General features: G+C 44.0%; 1 protein-coding gene across 1 annotated transcript in view; it reads right to left on the bottom strand.

The window, feature by feature from the left end:
* Positions 1 to 23084, bottom strand: part of DNAH14 (dynein axonemal heavy chain 14) — a 334274-nt gene that overhangs the window by 255605 nt on the left and 55585 nt on the right. The window contains 1 exon segment of the mRNA XM_072989973.2: positions 2033 to 2380. Coding sequence (XP_072846074.2) covers positions 2033 to 2380 — 348 coding nt within the window.

Genomic DNA, 23084 nt, shown 5'->3' with positions numbered 1-23084 from the left:
GCAAAATCAAAACTGCCATGCCAACCATAGAAGGCAGAGGAATGTAGAGAACTGCTTAGACCTAGCACAGCTTCTAATGAGGATGTAACTGGTGTATTTCCAAATGGAGAACTCTCAGCTAGTGGTGTTGCCAGGGTGGTGCACACCTGGACAATCAGATTTGGCCATGACATGACATCACTGGATAAATCAAGGAAAACATAAAATATGGTCTATCACCAAGTTATGATTCCCATTTTGACCTAGAATTGTACATTATCCTACCAGTAAAATATCCACCTTGTTCTGGGTAATTTTCCACATCCAGTTTAAAAATAATTCTAGTTTATCAGAAGCTATCTACACATACCCAAGCATGGTCTCAGCATACTGAGTAGTAAATTCATCATAACTCTTCTGAGGCCCAAACTATAAACTACAAGTGTTATTGTTATTATGAGATGCTAATTTCGTACAGATATGAAGTAAATAGAAAACATTCTTTGAGTGCTGAATATCTTTGATTGCCACACTAGACGCTTCTCAACCAAACTAAGTTTGAAAATTTGTTTTGTATATTGTGGTTTGTATATTGTGATTGGTTGTCAGGTGGTTTTATTTGCAAGTATGATTGCTCAGTCGCTAAGGTCTGTCTGAATGATATACCTGGAACACTAATTAATTTCAGCTTCTAATGTTAGGTTATTTGCAATGTTTTCATTGGCTCTCATTTAAGCTAAGTCAGAGAGACCAGACTCAGATGCAAGAGCAACTGGAATATTTTCCCTCCAATGGTATCATTCCAGCACAGACTATCAAAATAATATATATAGGCTTAAATAGGCAGGTAAGCAAGTATGAAACAAGTGACATCATTCTAATATTCTATCATTTTAATTCAGCTCAGGAGGGGCTTGTAATATTAACAGTGCAAAAGAGCAGGTGGCAGCCATTGTATAATAGATCTCATAAACTGGTATTCACAGGTTACCAGATCAGAACATATTATTAATGCCAAAGTCAGCCTTCCACAATGTGGCACCTTCTAAATGTTTTTTGTTTTGACTTAATTCAACATTAATTCCATCTATCTAGACAAGACTTATTCAGTTGTGATTTTTTCATTCCAGTAAAACTAATTTTAAAACAAAGGGTTAAATCCAATTAGACTTAACTTAGTCTCTATGAAAGTGCATTTGTTCAACAAGTCTATCTATCTATCTATCTATCTATCTATCTATCTATCTATCTATCTATCTATCTATCTACCTACCTACCTACCTACCCCCCCACCTTTCTCCTTAAAAAGGACCCAAAGCACTTTACATCATTAAAAGACAATATTTGGAATTAAAACAGCAAGTATACAAACACTAAAAAGGATTAAAAAATTCCACAGTAAATAATCGTAAACAAACGCAACACCAAAACACCCTCAAGGGAGTAAAGTACAACCACCCATTTAAAAAACTCACTCAGGCAGCCAGTTTCTCAGGGAAATTGTGCCGAAAGAGAAAGATTTTTGTCTGCTTGCCGAAGGACAGCAGAGTTAGCGCACACCTGGTATTCTGTCAGAGGGAGTCTCACAGTCTGGGAGCAGCAACAGAGGTCTTCTCCCATGTCCTCACCAAACACACCTGTGAAAGTGCTGACTGTGCTCTAGCTGGCAATAGCAACTGAATTTAGGGCAAAGTATACATTCAAATATAATTATTTTGGCCAGAATCCTGATCCCTACACCAATTTCTGGTATGTCCTCTTTCATGTGGATGATCAGCTGTGTCACCAGTCATGCAACAGAAAGCTTGGTTGATTGGGGAAAACAATAAGTGATTTTTCTTGCACATGTGCTTTTTGTCAGGAGAATTGTGGTCCTCTTTTAAGAAGAGCATGGTCTAGCTATTAAACATGAGTTAAATCTCCTGCATTGCCAACAAAAAGTGTTTCCCATATGACGTATTTATTGTAAGTTTCTGTAATGAAAAACTCTGATGCTTTGAGCATTATAGTGGAAATGTGGGATTAAAAAAATTAATTAAAACATTATACTCACTTCTACAAGTTGTACATTTTTTGAATCCATGGCTGCATAGAAGCAAGCATGAATTTTATTAAGCAGAGCTTCAAAATATGGCAGGCAGTCTGTCTGATACTGTAAACTTTTGACCTTAAACATACGAATACGTTTTTCTGTAACCATACACACAATTTCCTTTATATCAGCTGTATAGTTTTCCAGAATGTTTCTGAACTCTTGTGTAGACATCTCTCTTTTCAGTGCGGATATCTTGTCAGTTGTGTATTTTGCTTTATCTACCATATTGCAATATTCCATATAATTCCTGCTGTAACATTCTACTTGGCCCAATGAACAACTCTGAAGAGACAGAAGGCTTACAATCTATAAAATTAAACAGCAACAATTATAAACATTTTAATCTTTAATATCAGATAGATTTCATTCTATAATGATTTCACTTAAATATATTTATGATCTTCCAAAACTGTGATTATTGAATTACAGTAGATTGCCCACATTAGAATGTAAATTGGACAGGTATAGAGAAGGAGAAAGCTTTTTTCCATTTTTAAATTTTGTAGGATGTGTCCTGTAGTTAAACTACCTTCTCATAGCTTTCTAAAACAACAGGTGCCTTCTGCACTTGATTACACTCTTAGAAGGAAAAAGCATACAAGCACAGTAAGAATACAGTAAGCTATCATGAACACAAGCAATATGCCTGAAAACTACTACTTGATATTTTCCAATCCACAACAAATACAGCAAATCAGATGAAATGGAAGTAGTGCTGGGTGCAAGCTCTTCTGCCACCTGAGGCGGCAAGAGAAACACCACCATTCCTATTCCAATCACATCAATTTAACAGTCAACTTCAACTGATAGTACAGTGAAATAGAAAGGTTACCTACCTGTAACCATGGTTCTTCTAGTGGACCTCTGTGAATTCACACAAGTGAGTTTCTTCTGCGCCTGCGCAGGACATCTCAGAAGTTTCTAGAGCTTGAAAAAAGATCTGTCAATGAGATAACCCCCTAGAGCACAAGCTCCGCCTCCTCAACCTTCCTCTCAGTTCCTCTATAGTCTGCTGCTATACGTATATAGACAACGTGACAGACAGAGGGGAAGAAGGGAGGGATTATGTGAATTCACAGAGGTCCACTAGAAGAACCATGGTTACAGGTAGGTAACCTATCTTTCTTCGCCGTGGCCTCTGTGAATACACACAAGTGGGTGACTGACAAGCTCACTTACCAGATGGTGGGACATCATGGTAGCAGAGATGTCAGGAAAAGCCCTGGCAAAAGCAGCACCATTCTTCATCCTGACATCAAGGCGGTAATGCTTTACGAAGGTTGATGTTTTGGACCAGGTTGCTGCTTGGCATATGTATTGTAGTCTGATGTCACGGTGTAAGGCAGTTGATGTCAACATTGCTCTAGTAGAATGAGTCTTTAGCTGATCCAGACCTGATTTGCCTAATAGTTCATATGCTAAGACTATAGTCTGGACAATCCATTGGGATATAGTTTGTGAAGAGGCTGGAGCACCCTTGTTAGGACTGTGGAAAGACATGAACAGTCTGGGAGACTTTCTGAAAACTTTTGTCCATTTGGTGTAGAAAGACAATGCCCTACGGACGTCTGGCATGTGGAGCTTGCGCTCTATAGATGCAGATGGAGATGGGAACAGTGCTGGTAAAATTATAGTTTGATTAATGTGGAAATTCAAAATCACTTTCAGAAGAAAAGATACATCAAGGTACATGGTAACTTTATCGGGATGAAATTTTAAGTATGGAGGATTTGACCTAAGGGCTGCCAGCTCTGACAGTTACGGTATTACCAGGATACACCAGGTGGCACTAACCAGTAGAACTTCCCTGAGAGATGAAGACGCCAAGCAATAAGGCAATGTTGATAGCAGAATTGTATTATTTACAGAATATATACACACATGTACAGCTTAGTCCTTGTTTCCAGTCCTGAAGTCACACACAGCGGTTTCCACAGAGTTCAATGCATAAATCAGAGTCAAAGTCCTTGTAAATTAGTTCAGCAGTCATATACCATATGTTCAGTCCAGTAGCCAGAGTTGTTCTTCCAATATACAGCACAAAGATACAGCTTCTTCCAGGATACTCCAGCACAACTACACCAACCCACAACACCTCACAGAGTGTGTGTGTTAGGTCTGCTAGCTTTATCCCAGGGATAACCAATCCTGGGATTGCTCTCTCAGCTGTTACAATTACCTCAGCTGTATAAATTCTTGCTTTGCTTCTTTCTACAGCAATGATCCTTACAAATACTTATTGCTTTAGTACAAAACTGTATTTAACAATTCCTCCAGGTTTCTCCCAAACCTGTCAAGCTCGTTGGCTCTTTTGGCAGATGTAATTGCGACCAAGAAAATTGTCTTTAAAGATAATAAATTTTCATTGCATGTAGCCATTGGCTTGAAGGGTTCATTAGTGAGAGAATGTAGAACCAGTTGTAAAGACCATTGCGGTACAATTTTTTGTATTGGGATCTTATATTTTGAAGAAATTTTCATGAAACTTTTCAGGATAGGATGAAAAAACAATTTAGGTGATTGATGTTGAGGTGATTGGTGAGCTACAATCACTGATCTATAGACTTTAATGGTGGAGTACGAGAGTATGAGGTCAAATAGATGAAGAATGAAGGTAAGTATTATTTTGAGTGAGGTTGAATTTGAAGAAAGATCCTTAGATTCCGTAAATTTCTTGAAACATTTCCATTTGTTCTCACAGAGCTTTATAGTGGAAGTTTTCAAGCTCGATCTAGGATTCTCTTATATGCGGGATTATCCTCCACGCCGTCCGTCTCAGAGATGGAATGTCTGGATGTAGGATCGACCTGTTGTTCTGGGGAAAGGTTCGGTATCGGCAGCAGGTGTAATATGCCTATTGCCATCATTTTGAGGTGGGTGAACCACAGCTGACGTGGCCACCATGGGGCAATAATTATGGTGTCTGATTGACATTGTCGTATCCATATGATTGTCTTCTGTATTAATGGAATTGGTGGGAACATGTATAGCAGTTGATCTGACCGGTCTAGCATGAAGGCATCCCCAAGTGATTCGGGATTGATACCGGCTCTTGAACAGTATCTGGGACATTTGGTGTTGTGTCTTGTTGCAAAAAGGTCTATCGAAGGGCATCTCCATCTGTGGCAGATTGTCTGAAATGTGTAGTCGTCTAGTGTCCACTCATGTGTTCGGGTTGGTAGTCTGCTTAGATGAGTAGTTAGGTAATTTTCTTCTGTTGCAATGAGAATGGCAATTGGAAAGATATGGTGGAGGTAACATCATTCCCATAATTCCACTGTGAGGTATAACAGGGATAGTGAATGTGTGCCTCCCTGCTTGTTCACGTAGCACATAGCCATGGTCTTGTCTGTGGCTAGTTGAACTATCCTTCCTTCTATACGTGGCAGGAAGAGTTTCAAAAGAAACTCAATCTGGTGGTGGACGATATTGGCAATTACAGGCCCATCGCCAACGTTTCTTTCATTAGCAAAGTGGTAGAGAGGGTGGTGGCCGATCAGCTTCAGGCGCACTTGGATGAAACAAATGCCCTGGACCCGTTCCAGTCCTTCAGGTCATGCCATGGTACAGAAACGGCATTGGTCGCCCTGTATGATGACCTATTGAGGGAGGCTGACAGGGGGAAAACTTCTCTGTTGGTCCTCCTCGATATCTCAGCCGCCTTCAATACCATCGACCACGGTATCCTTCTGAGGAGGATCTCCAAGTTGGAAATTGGTGGCTCAGCGTTGGCTTGGCTCCGATCCTTCCTGGGAGATCATCCTCAGAGAGTTCAGTTTGGCGAGTGAGTCAGCCCCGTGGAGCCTCAACTGTGGGGTTCTGCAGGGCTCGGCTATCTCCCCAGTGCTCTTTAACATCTATATAAGGCCGCTGGGTGAGGTCATCAGGGGGTGTGGAGTGGCATGTCATCAATATGCTGATGACACACAGCTCTACATCTCCTTTTTTCCAACTACAGTGGATGCTGTTCTGTCCTTGCAGCGCTGCCTGGGGTCTGTACTGCGATGGATGCAGGAGAATGGACTGAGGCTGAACCTGGACAAGACGGAGGTCTTGAGGGTGGGCAGACCCACCATCAACGGTTTGGGGAACTCCCTCTCTTTTGGGGTGTGTGACTCTCACCGCGAAGAGTGAGGTTCGCAGCTTGGGGAGTCATCTGGACCAGGTACTTACCACGGAATCCCAGCTGGCATCCGTGGTATGATCCGGCTATTTCCATCTGTGGTGGATTGCCCAGCTGCGTCCCTATCTAGATGGGGGGGTCGCTCACCACTCTGGTCCATGCGCTCGTAATCTCGAGGTTAGATCACTGTAATGCTCTCTATGTGGGGCTACCTTTGAGAGTAATGCAGAAACTCCAAATGGTGCAGAATGTGGCGGCCAGACTCCTTAGTGGGGTGAGAAAACATCATCATATCTCCCCCACCCTGGCCGCCTTACATTGGCTGCCCATTCGGTTCCACATTGATTTCAAAGTTCTAATGCTTACGTATAAAGCCCTAAACGGTTTAGGACCTCGATATCTGACGGAACGCCTCCTCCCACCCAAAACTACTTGTGTCACTTGATCTAGCCAGGAGGTGAGGCTAAGGAGCCTAACGCCGAGGATCCCCAGAAGGAAAAAAACAAGAAACTGGGCCTTCTCGGCAGTGGCTCCTCGCCTTTGGAATAGCCTCCCTTCTGAGATTCGTATGGCGCCTTTGCTGGGCATTTTCAAAGGCCAACTGAAAACCTGGCTATTTAGGCAGGCCTTCCTTCCAGCTACCTCTTGATTCATTTTGTTCTTTCATCTTGAGTCCTTGTCTATTGATGTACTATTTGTTCTGTATTTTAAATGGTTTATTTTATATGTTGTTAGCCTCCCAGAGTACTCAGTTGACTAAATGGACAGGGTACAAATTCAATAAATAAATAAATAAATAAATAAATAAAATAAATGAAAGGCTTTTATTATGGCTAATATTTTGAGATGGTTTATATGTAATAATTTCTCTTTATTTGTCCACAGGCTGTATATCTGAAGTTCCTGGCAGTGTGCTCCCCATCCCGAGCGGCTGGCATCCATGGTGACCTGTATCAATGGTCCAGTTGATTTGAAGGGTCTGCCAATAGTCAGATTCTGGAGAGAGGTCCACCAGGTAAGTTGGTCTGTTAATTCTGTGGTCACCACAAGACGTTTCGACTGATGGCCTATCATAAGGTCGAATAGGGATAGAAACCATGCCTGTAAAGATCGCATTTTTAGCCTTGCATGAGTGATTAGTACCGTTGTGGAGGCCATTAATCCTAGTAGGTGTTGTGCTTCTCAGGCTGACACCGTTGCATGAGGTTGAAATAAGTGAATAGCATTCTTTATTTTGATAATTCTTTGCAGAGGTAGAAATGCTCTTGCTTCTGTAGAGTTGGGACCTGCACCGATATAGCTTGTCATTTGCGATGGTTCTAGGTGAGATTTGTTGAAATTTATTTTCACTCCGAGTGTTTGTAAGGTATCTAAAGTTATCCTCGGGATTTCTGATGAAGGGAATGAATCAATATGTGGAAGCATGCATTCTGCAAGTTGATAACTATGAACCAGTCTCCCTCTGAGAGAAGGGGGATAATGGTATTGAGGGTTAGCATACAAAATTTTGGGGGTCAAATAAATTTGTTAAGCTCTCCGAGGTCGAGGATGGGGCGAAGCCCTCCATCCTTCTTTGAGACAGTAAAGTATCCTGAGTAAAAACCATCGTGAATGTCAGACGATGGGACTATAAGTATGGTTTGTTTTTGAAGAAGTGATGTTATTTCTTCTTGTAAGGCTAGGGATATAGTATTGTTTTTAATAATATTTACTGGTGGGGCTTTGAAAAACTCAATGTAATATCCTGATTGTATTACTGATAATACCCCTTTATCAGATGTTATATTTCTCCATGCTGGCAAGAAGTCATGGAGTCTCAAATGAAATTTTGATTATAAAGGGTTAAGAATATCGCTTACCCTTTCGATATTGCTTTTTAAGAGACTGCCTTGTATTTTGTGGCTGCTGGCCTCTGAACTGTCTTGTCCTGTTTCAAATCATGGAAGACTAAGTCTTTTTCTTTTGTAGATGGTTCCTGAAAATCTAATTGAAGTATTTTGGCCATTCTAAGTATTAGTTGTGCATGAGAAGTGCAGTCTTCTGAGGGTGATAGTGGATGGTTGTTGAATGTATCCGAGGTTGGTGTGGGGTGCTGTGGCGGTAGGAAAGAGAGTGATCTGATCAGATTATAGGAATCCGTGATATTGGATCGTCATCTGTGCACATCGGTGCCAATCATCTCTCAGTATGGTGTTGAGGGGGGCCTGAATATGTAGTAGTTGTTTCAACATTAGGATGTCTTTTATTTTGCTTGGATTTCTTCTTTGGTACCATGGCTTCTGGAGCCGCAGACCTTTTGCAAGATGATCTATCTGGATGATGGATAGATTCGGTGTGATGCCTGTATTGGTCTGGAGAAGTCAATCGAGATGGAGAATGCCACGTAAGGGATGCACATCATGGCCTTCTAGGCTCATCATGATATCCATAGTCTTGCCATCTATGTGAGTAGCATGGGTCATAACATGGGTGTCTGTGGTAGTGATACGGTTCAGTACGGGAGCATTGTTCTCCGTATTGATGTGAATGTTGAGATGGAGAAACGTGTCTCAGTTTCTCTGTCTGCTTCCTTGGTGAGCGGTTTGAAGATTCTGACTCTGTTCCAAGATAGGCAACTGCCCGCCCTGAAGATCGAGGGCTGAAAAGGGCCATGGCCGGGCTGGAATGTGTCTCAGCCTGAGAGTGGCCAGAACTTGGCGACAAGCTGGCAACAGAATGTGCTGCCTGTGCCGACGTCAATATTCAGTCCTTTCTGTCTGAGAATAGTGGTGCTTCTTGAGATGACTCCTCCAGGATAACTGGACCTAATGCAGTTGGTGGTGGTTCTAAGGGAGTCATCTTAGATGTTTTCTTTGATTTTTTTTTAATTTTTTAATTTTTTTTCCAAAACTATTGGGTAATGGGGAAGGAATACAAAAGGCAAAGGGCAGTGGGGGGGATGGAAAAAGGGTTTTGAGAATAAGAAAACATCAAATGCATAATCATTCAATCTTTCATATCAAGTATATAAACATCTAATCTATTCATGTTCCAATAAAGGTTCATCTTTCTTCTTCTTTTTCTTCTTCTTCTTTTGACTATTTTGTCTATGTATTAACCTCTTTAGCTTTCAACTTATACGTGTAATACAGCTTAAATCTATGTTATTCCCACAGCATCAGAACACCAAGGCCAATTGTGAAATATATCCCCTCTTTCACCCTCCTTTTTTCTTGAGAATATACTCAACAGACCCAAAATAATACAAATTCTGCTCTCCCCTCCCCTTTCCCCCCTGTGCTTATTTTGTTTCTGCGACTCTTTTTTCTTCCATATTTTAAAAGGGAAACAATATCATTCAAAGTTTGCTTTTCAACCTCAATTTCCTTATCTGCTATCGCTACATCGCTTGCTGGGTGGCCCTCCATCCCTTGTATATTATCTGATATCTTCATCAATACAGCCGGTTCTGAGATCTCTTTTTGGTGTAATTTAACCTCTGCTACCTTCCCTCCCCTAGAGCCTCCAATCACGTCTTCCATCTGGTCAATATAATAATTTACCTGCATAAATTTTTGCAACAGTGACATCTGAAAAGAGGTTTTCCAATCTAGCCACCGATCTGTAATTTTCTCAGGGGGAGGTTCCATTTTCTGTTTCCACTATTTTCACTTAAAATTCCCTCTCCCCTTTACCCCAATACACATCCAATATTTCTAATATTTCACCTTGCAACTATACAATATTAGCAATAAGATAGCAGGTACATTCAAGTAAGAGATGGAATCTAAAACATAAATCTCTCAAGTGTCTTTGTAGTCCAGTCCTTTTCCACGTTGTTGATATCTTTCAGACTGGTTGCTTCTTCTTTTCCCTTCTTTTCTCTTCTCCAAGTTTGTTTTAACCTTCACCCGGCAAGACTCTATTATTAGAATGTCATTTGTCAAGATCCCAGTTCAGTTCAAACCACATAGCCCCCAGTTCACAGCTCACAGTCCGTTTCTTCCTTTTACTTCCAGAGACTTCCTTCTCCTCCCCCGAAAAGGGAGGTCCAGCAATCAGAGTCCCGGCAAATATATTATCCACGGAAAGCAGAGTCCCACACAGTCTAAAAATATATATCCAAAGAGGAAAAGGGGTCCAAAGTGAACAGCTTGCAACAGAATTTATTTTTTCAAAGCCTGTCAGTTGATTCTTCAAGAGTTATTTTTCCTCCTATTTCTGCCTGGCTGTTCCTTTAGAGATGACTCGACCTTCAGCTTGGGTAAAGCTGGTATGCTAGGAATGCCGCTCCTTATCTCATTTGGTCATAAATTTGCACACAATCACTTGTTCTTTATTTAATGAGGTTTTTCATAGAACAAGGGCTTCCACTTAGTTTGATGTATACTTTCGCCGTGCTTCTGTTTTCTTATTCTCGGCGAACGGAGCTGTCTTTGGCTAGTTGCCAAAAATGGCGCCCGTCTTCGTCTGTGCTGCTGTGAATTTCCAGAAGAAAGAAAAATCGAGTTGCTGCCCAATCTTCTAACTTCTGTGGCTCACCAACTGCTGCAGAAGGGTCCCTCCTGACTCTTCCTCGGCTCCCCTGTTTCTGGGAGGGTCCCAGACCGAAGTGGTTCTAGCTTTTCCCGGGAGCTATTCCCGAGAGCTGTTAGCTTCACCAAGACGAAGCTCCTCCTCCTTCTTTGATTTTTTTAAATCTTATCTTTATCCTTTTTCTTTTTTGCAGACACATCTGAGTCTTGGATGACGAAGAAGATTTAGATGTCTTTTGAGATTCGTTGGTTTTGGTCGGGACCAATGTCGAACTTGATGAAGAGAGAGTTGCTGGGCTAGAAATGGGTGTGTAGTTTCTGACCTAGTCATTTCTGTCACTGAAGGTGAAGCCCCAACTTCCATTGCTGGTTTTAAAGTCTTTTCATAGAGATTAGACCTGAGACGTTGTAGTCTTAATTTGATTGCAGGCTTTGTCAGCTTCTTACATTCAGGGCATGATTGGGTCTGGTGTAATTCTCCCAAACAAAATAAACATTTATTGTGCCTGTCAGTAAGAGGTATTTTCTTTTAGTAAGTAATACACCTCTTAAATGGTCCTGGTGTGGCCATAAAAATAGGGTAGAGTGAGAGAAAAACGTTGTGGGGGAAGGGGATAGAGGAAAAGGCAGAAAAGTGAAAAAACTGTTGTATGAGGGGAAAATAAAGTCTAATCACTAGGGAAGTAATTAATAATGATTTATTGAGGGAAAATTACGATGAATAGCTATTAATTCTAAAGAATACTCGCTTTCCTTTCCTTTCTATCTTGCTCTAGCATTCCTAGCTTTTGGCAGGAAAAAGGAACTGAGAGGAAGGTTGAGGAGGCGGAGCTTGTGCTCTAAGGGAGTATCTCATTGTCAGATCTTTTTTAAAGCTCTAGAAACTTCTGAAACATCCTGCGCAGGTGAAGAAGAAACCCACTGGTGTACATTCACAGGGGCCATGACGAAGAACCAATGGAATTGCAAAGGATGTGATCCTCCGTTTCCATATAACCCCTTTGCACTGATAAACCTGCTTTAAATGGCTGGTGTTGGTTTCCATGTGTCAGAGAGCACTGCTGCCATTGGTGCTGTCAACATTCAGCCTGCCCTTTGCTATGTAAAGCATGGCATCCTTTTTCCTGCTGGTGACATGGGAACAATATTGTGTAGCATTTCTAGGTCATTTCCTGCTATTCTGAATCATGGGTACAGAAGAACAATATCCCACATTCATAAACCAGAGGCTTTTTAAAAAGAATTATGTGTTGCAAACTGAGTAGCATAATTTGGAATGCAACAAATGAGGTCTATGGAGATTCCTTAACTCAAGGAAATTCACCTTAAGTGTGAGTAAGTGTGCAACAAGATTTCAGCCAAAAAGTCAAAGGTCTTCATCGAAACCAATGAGAATGTTTCTAAATCAGACATTACAAAGATTTTCTGGGGAATAAATTGCAAAATAAGTTAAGGCTGCATACAGACCCAAGTAGAGGCCCAAGTAGAAGATGTCATACACAACTGAAAAAAATACAATGTAATATGTACTACCCAATATATTGTACATTTACTGTGGGTTAATTATTTTAGTGTGACACCTTAAGTGCTTATCTGTGGTGCACCTAGAATAAAAATGGGCTCACTTCAAAAATAATCCAAATAATATTCTATATTCATAGTGTAATTAAATACTGGAAGTTATTCTGAAAGTAAAACAACAAAACAACATGGCTGTATACTTTCTGGTGTACAAAACCAAAAATTTAAAAACTGCTATTCAATAGTATTTTCTCTCTCTGTAGTTTTCTCTTTTATTTTAATGTTGATCTTGACTTTATTTTTAATTTATATTTTTGTCTCCTTGTTTGTTAATTTTTGTTGCCTTATGTGAAATGTATGCTCTTCTCATTTATGTCATGGCCTTGTGTCTTTCCCACTTTTAAATGGGCATGCATTAATCGTTTTCTGTAGGCACTATAGTATTGATTTACTGGTCAATAACTGCACAAAATTTAGATGTGTTGTGTGCTGGCCTCTAGCATCATGATTCAAAGAGCCAATTCCTAAAGCAATACAATCACAATGATTGTTCTGGTTTGATGTCTGGTACCCAAAATGGCATGGAGTTACAAGGATGTGATGAACTTAATTCCCATTCTCTCTCTGTGTGTAATCTGCTTATATTTATAATTCATTTAGTTGTCCATACTTCTTATCAATTAGAAAATAATCTTTCTCTCCAGGGACCTGGAGATCCAGGAGTCTTGAACTCCAAGAATAGGTTCACAATAGGAAATCCAATTGTTTCTGCAGCCTTAGGGGTTCCTATACCTGGACCGGGCCGCAGAGACAGACCTTACCCCCACTCACACGGCCCCCGCAAGCCCCTTTGCGCATGTGTGCATGTGCCTGTGCTCACATGAGCATTCCCCTACCCTTAGCGCATGCGCACGAGTGCCCCAAACACTGAGCCCCCTCTGCACATGCTCACAAGCATCTGCACACCCACACAAGCACCCTCCTTCACCTTCATGCATGCACATGAGTGCCTGCACAAGTGGCCACCCACTCCTTTGCACATGCGCATTAGCATGCATGAGCGCACCCACACCCATGCCCACATGCGCACACTCCTTTGCGCATGCACACGAGCACGGAGTGTGCCCCACCTTCCCCAACCGGTCTGCGGGGTTAAAAAGGTTGGGGAACACTGTCTTAGAGTGCTCATCTTTTTTCAGTTAACCTCACTACTGTCTCCAAAATGACCAAGGAAAATGAAGCAATTAATTTGTAACATAATGTCATGATAGCTGAGGGAAAACATTTCTGTGAAAAGAGAGGTTACTTACATGTAACTCTGGTTCTTCGAGTGGTCATCTGTGAATTCACACTAATGGGTTTAATCTGCGCCTGCGCAAAGGTCTCCGGAATATTCTAGAGCCCAAACATCCGTTTGCCAGGACAGCCACCTTAGCACACCTGGTCCACCCATCCTGGTGACTACCTCAGTTCCCACACAGCCCGCCGCTGTAAAGAATAACAGACGTGAGGGACAGAGGGGAGGACGGGTGGGAAGTGTGAATTCACAGATGACTACTCCAAGAACCAGAGTTACAGGTAAGTAACCTCTCTTTCTTCTTCATGGTCTCTGTGAATGCACACTAATGGGTGAATGCACATCCAGGAGATGGAGGGAACACTTGAGGTTTGCTGTTGGTAATGGGAAGAAGGTAGGTAATATGATAGGTTGACAGATATGGAAATCAGAAACAACTTTAGGAAGAAAGGAAATATCAGTATAGAGCATAACCTTGTCCAGGTGAAATTGAAGAAACGGAGGGTCCACTCCTAGAGCTGCAAGTTCAGATGCTCTTGTTCTAGGGCGTTTGATGGTGCAGTTAGAACTATCTTTGGTGGTGGTAAGGAAATGAACTCTATTGCATAAGCGGTGGATATGATAGACAGGACCCACAAATCAATGGTGATGGATGCCTAAGATTGAAAATGGGCTGCTAAGCGAGTGGTGGTGGACAACAGAAGGAGTGTGGATCTGGACAGTAGGGGAGTCAAAGATTCTGTTTGATTTTCTTATCAGGTTGCCTGAAGGACTGTCAAGGACGTTGCCCTTGAGTGTGTTGACAAGGTTGAAATGAAGGAGATGATTGAGGTAAGTATCATTGTTTCTCTGGAAAAGATTTGTATTGATGGAAGGGATATGGGCAGCACTATTGATATCTCTGGGGCCTGTAGTACGGCCAAGTATTATACGAACATGCCAATCTTTTGTAGGTTATCTAGTATTTCATTGTTTTTTTTTCATTGAATAAACCGACACCATCAAAGGGTAAGTCTTCAATACGCATCTGAGAGTCATCAGAGATATGAGCGGAGCGGAGTCAGGCATGCCTCTGTAAGGCCACAGCTGTAGCCATATGTTTAGATGCTGCCTCCATTATATGATGCACAGTTATGCATTCTTGTTGTGCCAATGCCATAGCCCATAGGTTCCCAAACTTTTTTGCCCCGTAGACCACTTGCTGACATTTGTTTTCCGTAGACCCCCTGCCTACCTAATATCACATTTTTCTAAACCTATTAACTTCAAATATGTTTAAGGGTTTTTTGAAAGAGTGCACAAGTGTAGAAAAAACATACAATTTTTATTCATACCTTTATTGAAAAAACACAAAATGCAACTAAATATTTGTACTGTATTTGGAATGAAAAAAATCTAAACTTAGTAAAATTAATAAATTAATACACAGCTAATGATGTTAATGAGAGGGATGAATTTGATGTTCTGATAACAGCTTTTCAGTATTTGGTTTGAAATTAATTAGGTGAATCTCCAAGTTCAGTGATTTGCAATCAACTTTTTTTGCAAGAAGATTGGAAACTGCGCTAAAACCCCTTTCCATGAGGTACAAAGATGGAAAAGCTATCAAAAACTTTCTTGTGATAGTCCATAATACAGGATACACAAGAGGTATATCTTTCTGAAGCCAGAATTGCTGATACCCCTTGCTGAACTCTACCTTTAGTTCTTCATTAGTGTTTATTCCGGCCAGTTCTTCTTGCAATATGGCATCCGACTCTTCAATCTCACCGTTTGGATTGATAATCCACTGTGGTATTTCCATAGTCAACACATGATCAAATCTGGTTTTAAAGTCCGTGTGAAGGACCTATAAATGTTGAACATAGACCAAAACGTCATCATTGTGGATGTTTGTCAGCGACAAGTTGGGGAACTGGGAAAATTCGTGTCATCCATTTTGCTTCATCAGATTCATTCTGGCAAGAAAAGATGCAATGATAGACTTTGTTTTTATTAAATTAGATTGTCACCTTACCACTGCAAGTTAGTCTCATTAAACTTTTGAATAAAGTAACAAAGTTTAGAATTGCCCCAATGTGCATGCTCCACCTGCCTCAGCCCTCAGTTCCATTTGTCTGCCACAATAGCCTGTCTTAGCCGAGACGGAGTCAGTGACGGACAGTGGGGAGGCTGGGTGGGATGTGTGAATTCATAGAGGCCCACCTGAAGAACCACGGTTACAGGTAAGTAACTTGTCTTTCTTCTGTGTGGCCTCTGTGAACGCACACAAATAGGTGACTAGCAAGCTCACTTACCGGAAGGAGGGCTGTCACTGCAAGATGGACGTGAGCACAGCTCTCCCAAAGCTTGTCTCCTTCTTAGCCCTCAGGTCCAATCGATAATAGGATATAAAGGTTGAGGCACTGGACCAGGTAGCGGCTCGGCAGATGTCCAGGACATCAACACCTCAGAGGAGGGCAGTAGATGTGGCCATAGCTCTTGTAGAATGTGCTCTTAGCCCAGATGGTACAGTCTTATGTTGCAACTCATAGGTCAACGAAATAGTGGAGACAAGCTACCTAGATAGGGAAGATGAAGATGCTGCGGAGCCTTTGTTTTGTCCATGGAAGCAAATAAACAGCCTGTTAGTAAGGCGAAAATCCTTGGCGTGTGAAACATAGTATGCTAGTGCTCTCCTGACATCCAACAGGTGAAGCATGCGCTCAACATCTGATGTGGGATTTGCAAATAATGTAGGTAATACAAGGGGTTGATTAACGTGGAATTCAGAAACAACCTTGGATATGAATGAAATGTCCTGATATAACATCACTTTATTCTTAAAGAACTGTAAGTAAGGAGGGTCACTATGAAGAGCTGCCAACTCACTGGCTCTTCTAGCAGAAGTGATTGCAACAAGAAACAAAGTCTTAAACGACAGTAAACGAAGGTCACAAGATGGTAACAGTTCAAAAGGTTGCCTTGTAAGTGTATGCAAGACTGTTTGTAGAGACCACTGAGGCACAGGAGGTTTGGTGGGTGGTCTATGTTAGATAAACCTTTGAGAAAGGACTTGAGAGTAGGATGAGAAAACAGGCAAGTGGAGTCAGATTCATGAGGTTGGAATGACACGATAGCCGATATGTATACTTTAAGGGTCGACAAAGCTAGTCCAGAGTCAAATAGAAAACGTAAGTACTGTAGTAGAATGGACAAAGACACCAGGGAAGGCTGAAGGTGATTTGACTCAGTACATTTCAAAAAATTATTCCATTTGTATTTATATAGAAGAGTGGTCGAAGGTTTCCGTGACTTGTCTAAAACCTCCTTTATTAATGGGAGATTTTCCAAGCTGTTAGACTCAGGGAATCTAGGTCTGGGTGGAAAATCTTGCCTGAATCTTGAGTCAGCAGATGCGGGACGCTCAGCAGCCTGAAAAAGTCTGTTGTCATTGACATTAGAGTGGCAAACCACAGCTGCCGAGGCCACCATGATGCAATGAGGATTGTGCTTGACTTCGTTTGTCACATTCTCACCAAGGTCCTCTGGATCAGTGGAAGTGGGGGAAAGAGATACAGAAGGTCTGTTCTCCATGGTATCATGAATGCATACCCGAGAGAGTTTATGCCTCTCTCTGCTCGAGAGGCATATGTGGAGCACTTCATGTTTACTTGTGTTGCAAACATGTCTACAGTGGGTTGACCCCATCTGTTGCACAGAGAAAGGAAGATGTCTTGTTCCAGCTGCCACTCATGTGTCTGTCCCGACAGGCGACTGAGTTTGCCCACAAATTCGTTTTGGTTGTGGATACATGAAGTGCTACAGGAAAAATGTGTCATTGGTAACACCATTCCCACGCATGGATCAATAGCAGAAGAGGAGACATGGAGTGAGTCCCACCTTGTTTGTTGATATAATACATGGTTGTGGTGTTGTCTGTTATCACCTGCACACCACGACCTTGTATCAACAGTAGAAAGGCTCTGAAAGCTTTCATCACTACCACCATTTCCAGATGATTGATGTGCAAAGCCCTTTCTTCCTGAGACCAAAGTGTGTGTATCTGATGTTTTCTGCAGTGAGCACCCCATCCCAAGGGACTCGCATCCGTGATGACTTGCACTGTCAGTCACAGAGGTCAAAACAATTGTCTGATTGAGAGATTGGACAGAAAGGTCCACCATCTCAGTTGCTTTGCAAGTTCTGGAGTGACATGCAAACGTTTCCTTTGGTCATCTTGAAGAGGACTGAATAGGGTCAGTAACCAAGCCTGAAGAGAATGCATGGAGGCTAGAAGTCTGAGCAGGTGTTGTGCATGTCCCGCTGATACTCGAGTGTGAGGCTGAAACTCTTGGACAGCTTTTTTATCTTTTTTATGTGTTCTGATGGAAGAAAGATCCTGGCCCTCAGAGAATTTAGTGTTGCTCCTATATAATTCACAATCTGTGATGCGACTAGGTGGGACTTCTTGAGGTTGACAGATAGTCCTAGGATTTTCAGAGTGTTGAGTACTAATCCATTGTCTATGGGTAAATTAGTATCCCCTGAAGCGGAAGGTAAGCTGCCACTGGTGCTATACACTTCGTAAATGTTCATGGGGCTGTGGATAGGCCGAATGGGGTGCGGAGAATTGGTAAATCATGTTCTGGAAGATAAATCGTAGGTATTTTCTGTGATGCGGGTGAATGGTGATGAAGTACGCATCCTTTAAGTCTATCACCACAAACCAGTCCTTTTTCCTCAATAGGTGGATGGTGGACTCCAACATGACCATACAGAAGCGGTGTGGATGAAGGTAGGTGTTCAGTATTCTCAGGTCCAGAATGGGTCTGATTCCTCCGTCCTTCTTTGACACTGCAAAGTAGCGGGAGTAGAACCTGTTTGCTACGTCTCGCCTGGGTACTTTTTGGATGCCTTGCTTCTGTAGGAGGGTGAGAATCTCTTCTTCTAGAACAGGGTCAAACGATGTAAGCTTGACCTGTCCTAGAGGAGGAAATTCTGTAAATTCCAGCCGGTAACCATATTGAATAATACCTAAGACTCAGGAGTCTGTTGTGATTTCTGACCATTTTGTGAGGAAAGGTGATAGATGAGTTGTGATAGTGGTTTCGATTGTTTTGGTGGTGGAGTCAAAGATATTGCTTTGATTTCTTCACAGATGGTTTATAAGATTGACGGCGCTGTGAAGATTGTCTAAAAGTGGATGCTGAAGAAGAAGGCTGAGAAGACTTGGACAGGTTTTTGAAAGAACGGTAAGTCTGTGAGGAAGGTTGCTGATAATTCTGTTGTGGCTGTTTGCACCATTAGAATTTATTGTATTTGGGTTGTTGTTGTTGAATTGAATAAGTCTTGGCGGTCTTTTTAACTTTGTGAAGGTTTTCCTAATTAGAATCAGTTAATAAAAAAAGAGACCAGTTGCATCAAAGGGCAGCTTCTTGATTCTGGTCTTATTTATTTATTTATTTATTTATTTATTTATTTAATTTATATGCCGCCCACTCTACCCAAAGGTCTCTGGGCGGCTTACAACAATTAAAATTCAATGGAATAAAATAAAATGATTAAAATACAATTAAAATACAATTAAAATACAATTAAAATTGCCATCATTAAGACCCACAGTTAATGTTATTTCAATTAAAAGCCTTCTGGAACAGGAAGGTTTTGACCTGGCGCCGAAATATCATCAGTGTCGGCGCCAGGCGAATTTCAGTTGGGAGGGCGTTCCATAGTCTGGGGGCAGCTGCCGAGAAGGCCCTTTGTCTACAAGCCATCCCTCTTACCTCCTTGAGGGATGGCTCTTTCAAAAGGGCCCCCTGGCTAGATCTTAACAGCCGGGTAGGCTCATATGGAAGGAGGCGGTCCTTCAAGTATCCAGGGCCCAAGCCGTTTAGGGCTTTATATGTCAAAACAAGCACTTTGAATTGGGCCCGGACAGCAACTGGTAACCAGTGTAAATTATACAGAATCGGCTTGATGTGCTCTCTGGCGGCCCCACCACTCACCAGCCGCGCAGCTCGATTCTGAACCAGTTGCAGTCGCCGGACCGTCTTCAAAGGCAGCCCCACGTAGAGCGCATTGCAATAATCAATACGAGATGTTACCAGTGCATGTGTAACTGTCATGAGACTCCACTCGTCCAGGTAGGGCCGTAGCTGGTATAATTTCCGCAGCTGAAGGAAGGCACCCCTGGCCACCGAGTCCACCTGAGCTTCCAAAGTTAGACTGGGGTCCAGGAGCACCCCCAGGCTGCGGACCCTGTCCCTTAGGGGGAGTGTAACCCCATTCAGGACAGGGAAGTGGCCCTCCAACCTGTCCGGCGAAGCACCCACTAACAGCACTTCCGTCTTGTCTGGATTGAGTTTCAATTTATTAACCCTCATCCAGTCCATTATCAGGTCCAGACACGAGTTCAGCACAGAAACCGCCTCACCTGGATTGGTGGAAAACGAGAGGTAGAGCTGAGTGTCGTCAGCATATTGCTGACTCCTCAGCCCAAACCTCCTGATGACCTCTCCCAGCGGTTTCATGTAGATGTTAAACAGCATGGGGGACAGTATTGAGCCCTGAGGAACCCCATGACATAAATGCCATGAGGCAGAGCAACTGTCCCCCAGCACCACCCTCTGGATACGGTCAGCTAGGAAGGAGCGGAACCACCGTAAAACGGTGCCCCCAACTCCCAACCCAGCCAGCCTATCCAGAAGGACACCATGGTCGATGGTGTCGAAAGCCGCTGAGAGGTCCAGGAGTATCAACAGGGTCACACTCCCCCTGTCTCTCTCCCGGCAAAGGTCATCATACAGGGCGACCAAGGCTGTCTCTGTACCAAAACCCGGCCTGAAACCCGACTGAAATGGATCCAGAAAATCCGTTTCATCCAGCAGCGCCTGGAGTTGCCCGGCCACAACCCGCTCCAACACCTTGCCCAAATAAGGGAGGTTCGCCACTGGTCGGTAGTTGACCACCAGCCTTGGGTCCAGGTTAGGCTTTTTAAGGAGTGGTCGAATTACCGCCTCTTTCAAGGCGGTAGGGACCACTCCCTCTCTCAGAGAGGCGTTCACGGCCTCCTGGACCCAAGTGCGAACCCCCCTGGCAGATCTTCCAATTAGCCAAGATGGGCAAGGGTCGAGCGGCGTGGTGGTAGAACGGACAGATCCAAGCACCCTGTCCACATCCTCGGGTCTCAACAATTGAAACTCATCCATTAAAGTTTGACCTAAGCACGGCACACTGGACACATCTTCCGATTTTGCAGTAACAGTGGAGTCCAGCCCACTGCGAATCTGAGCGATTTTTTCCTCAAAATGAATAGCAAACTCATCACAGCGAGCTGATGAGCAGTCCGGGACCTCCACCGGGTTTCCCGGTTGAAGAAGATCCCGGACCACCCGAAACAGCTCTGCTGGACGACATTCTGAGGAAGCAATGCGGCTGGAGAAATATTGCCGTTTCGCCAGCCGTATTGCCACGAAATAGGCCCGATAATGGGCTCTAAGTCGTGTTCGATCAGATTCCCAGCGGGACTTCCTCCACCTGCGCTCTAGCCGTCTCCCCTCTCGCTTCATCGCCCGCAGTTCAGAAGTATACCAGGGAGCTGTCTGGGCTCGGCGAGCAGGGAGAGGGCGCTTAGGCGCAATCGTGTCAACCGCCCGGGTCATCTCCCTATTCCATAGGGTGACCTGAGCTTCGACAGGAGCGCCAACCATATCAGACGGATACTCCCCCAGAGCATTCAGGAATCCATCTGGATCCATAAGTCTCCGAGGGCGGATCATCTTAATAGATCCCCCACCCTTGCAGAGGGAAGAAGAAGCTAATAGACTAAACTTGACCAGGAAGTGGTCTGACCATGACAATGGGGTCACAACCAGCCCCTCCACATCCAAACCACCATCTTCCAGTCCCGTTGTGAAAACAAGGTCCAAGGTGTGGCCCTTCTCATGTGTCGGGCCGATGACACATTGAGACAGTCCCATGGTTGTCATGGCGGCCATGAAGTCCTGAGCCGCCCCGGTCAAGGCAGCCTCAGCATGGATGTTGAGGTCCCCCAGCACCAGCAGCCTGGGAGTCCTCAACACCAGGTCCGAGACTGCCTCCGTCAGCTCAGGTAGGGAGACTGTTGGTACGCAGCAGGGTGGGCGGTACACCAACAGAATCCCTAATCTGTCTCGTGAGCCCAACATACAATACAGGCCCTCAAGACCTCCTCTCAAAGGGACAGGAAGCCTGGTCAAGGAGATAGAACTCCTATAGACTATAGCAACTCCCCCTCCCCGACCCTCCGAGCGACACTGGTGCTGGACTGAGTACCCAGGAGGACACAGCTGGGAGAGGGGGACACCACCTTCCTCTCCCACCCAGGTCTCAGTAATGCACGCCAGGTCAGCACCCTCATCCAGAATTACATCATGGATGAGGGCAGTTTTATTTTGTACTGACCTGGCGTTCATCAACAGCACCGTGTGGCTCGAGGGTTTGCTGATATGGTCGCCTGATACCATTTGGTTGGAGGTAGGACTAGAAGAGGGGATAGATGTAAGATATCTAACCTCTCTTCTCCTACGCGGGCATGTTCTACCCCCACCGCCATTCCTTCCCCTACCCAGCACCACCTCAATGGCTGCCCCCTCCAATGCCCTCCCCCCTTCCTGTTCCATCAGGTCCACTGTGGGTCTCTATGCAACCTGATGGCAATTAGTAATACTAACAGTTAAAACAAACAAACAAGAACAAACCCACACACCCTTCTAATGCCCCTTCTCCCCTCCCAGCCAGGTGGCTGGTGTTGAGGAAGGGGTGGGTTTGTCCAAAGCAGCAGCACCAGCAGCAGCAGGGTCTCGGTCCTGAAAGGCAGGGGAGCGCAAGCCAGAAATTCTCCCAGACACGTCTCTCACCCGTGCCTGGGGACGGCAGATATTGCAGGCAGCTCCCCCGACGTCAGGAACGCTGGTCTGTGAGGGCCCTGGCCCAAGCTTCCGGCTTTTATGGTCTCCCTCCCTCCCAGCCAGGTGGCTGATGTTATGGAAGGGGGTGGGATGGCCTGAAGCAGCAGGAGCAGTAGCAACAGGGTCCCAGTCCTGAAAAAGGCCGGGGAGCGCAAGCCAGAAATTCTCCCAGACACGTCTCTCACCCGTGCCTGGGGACGGCAGATATTGCAGGCAACTCCCCCGACGTCAGGAACGCTGGTCTGTGAGGGCCCTGGCACAAGCTTCCGGCTTTTATGGTCTCCCTCCCTCCCAGCCAGGTGGCTGATGTTATGGAAGGGGGTGGGATGGCCTGAAGCAGCAGGAGCAGTAGCAACAGGGTCCCAGTCCTGAAAAAGGTCGGGGAGCGCAAGCCAGAAATTCTCCCAGACACGTCTCTCACCCGTGCCTGGGGACGGCAGATATTGCAGGCAACTCCCCCGACGTCAGGAACGCTGGTCTATGAGGGCCCTGGCACAAGCTTCCGGCTTTTATGGTCTCCCTCCCTCCCAGCCAGGTGGCTGATGTTATGGAAGGGGGTGGGATGGCCTGAAGCAGCAGGAGCAGTAGCAACAGGGTCCCAGTCCTGAAAAAGGTCGGGGAGCGC

Source organism: Pogona vitticeps, chromosome 1 (assembly GCF_051106095.1).
Source record: "Pogona vitticeps strain Pit_001003342236 chromosome 1, PviZW2.1, whole genome shotgun sequence".
NCBI lineage: Eukaryota > Metazoa > Chordata > Lepidosauria > Squamata > Agamidae > Pogona > Pogona vitticeps.
The sequence above is the reverse complement of the archived record's forward strand: the minus strand, read 5'-3'. Positions and strand labels throughout refer to the sequence as shown.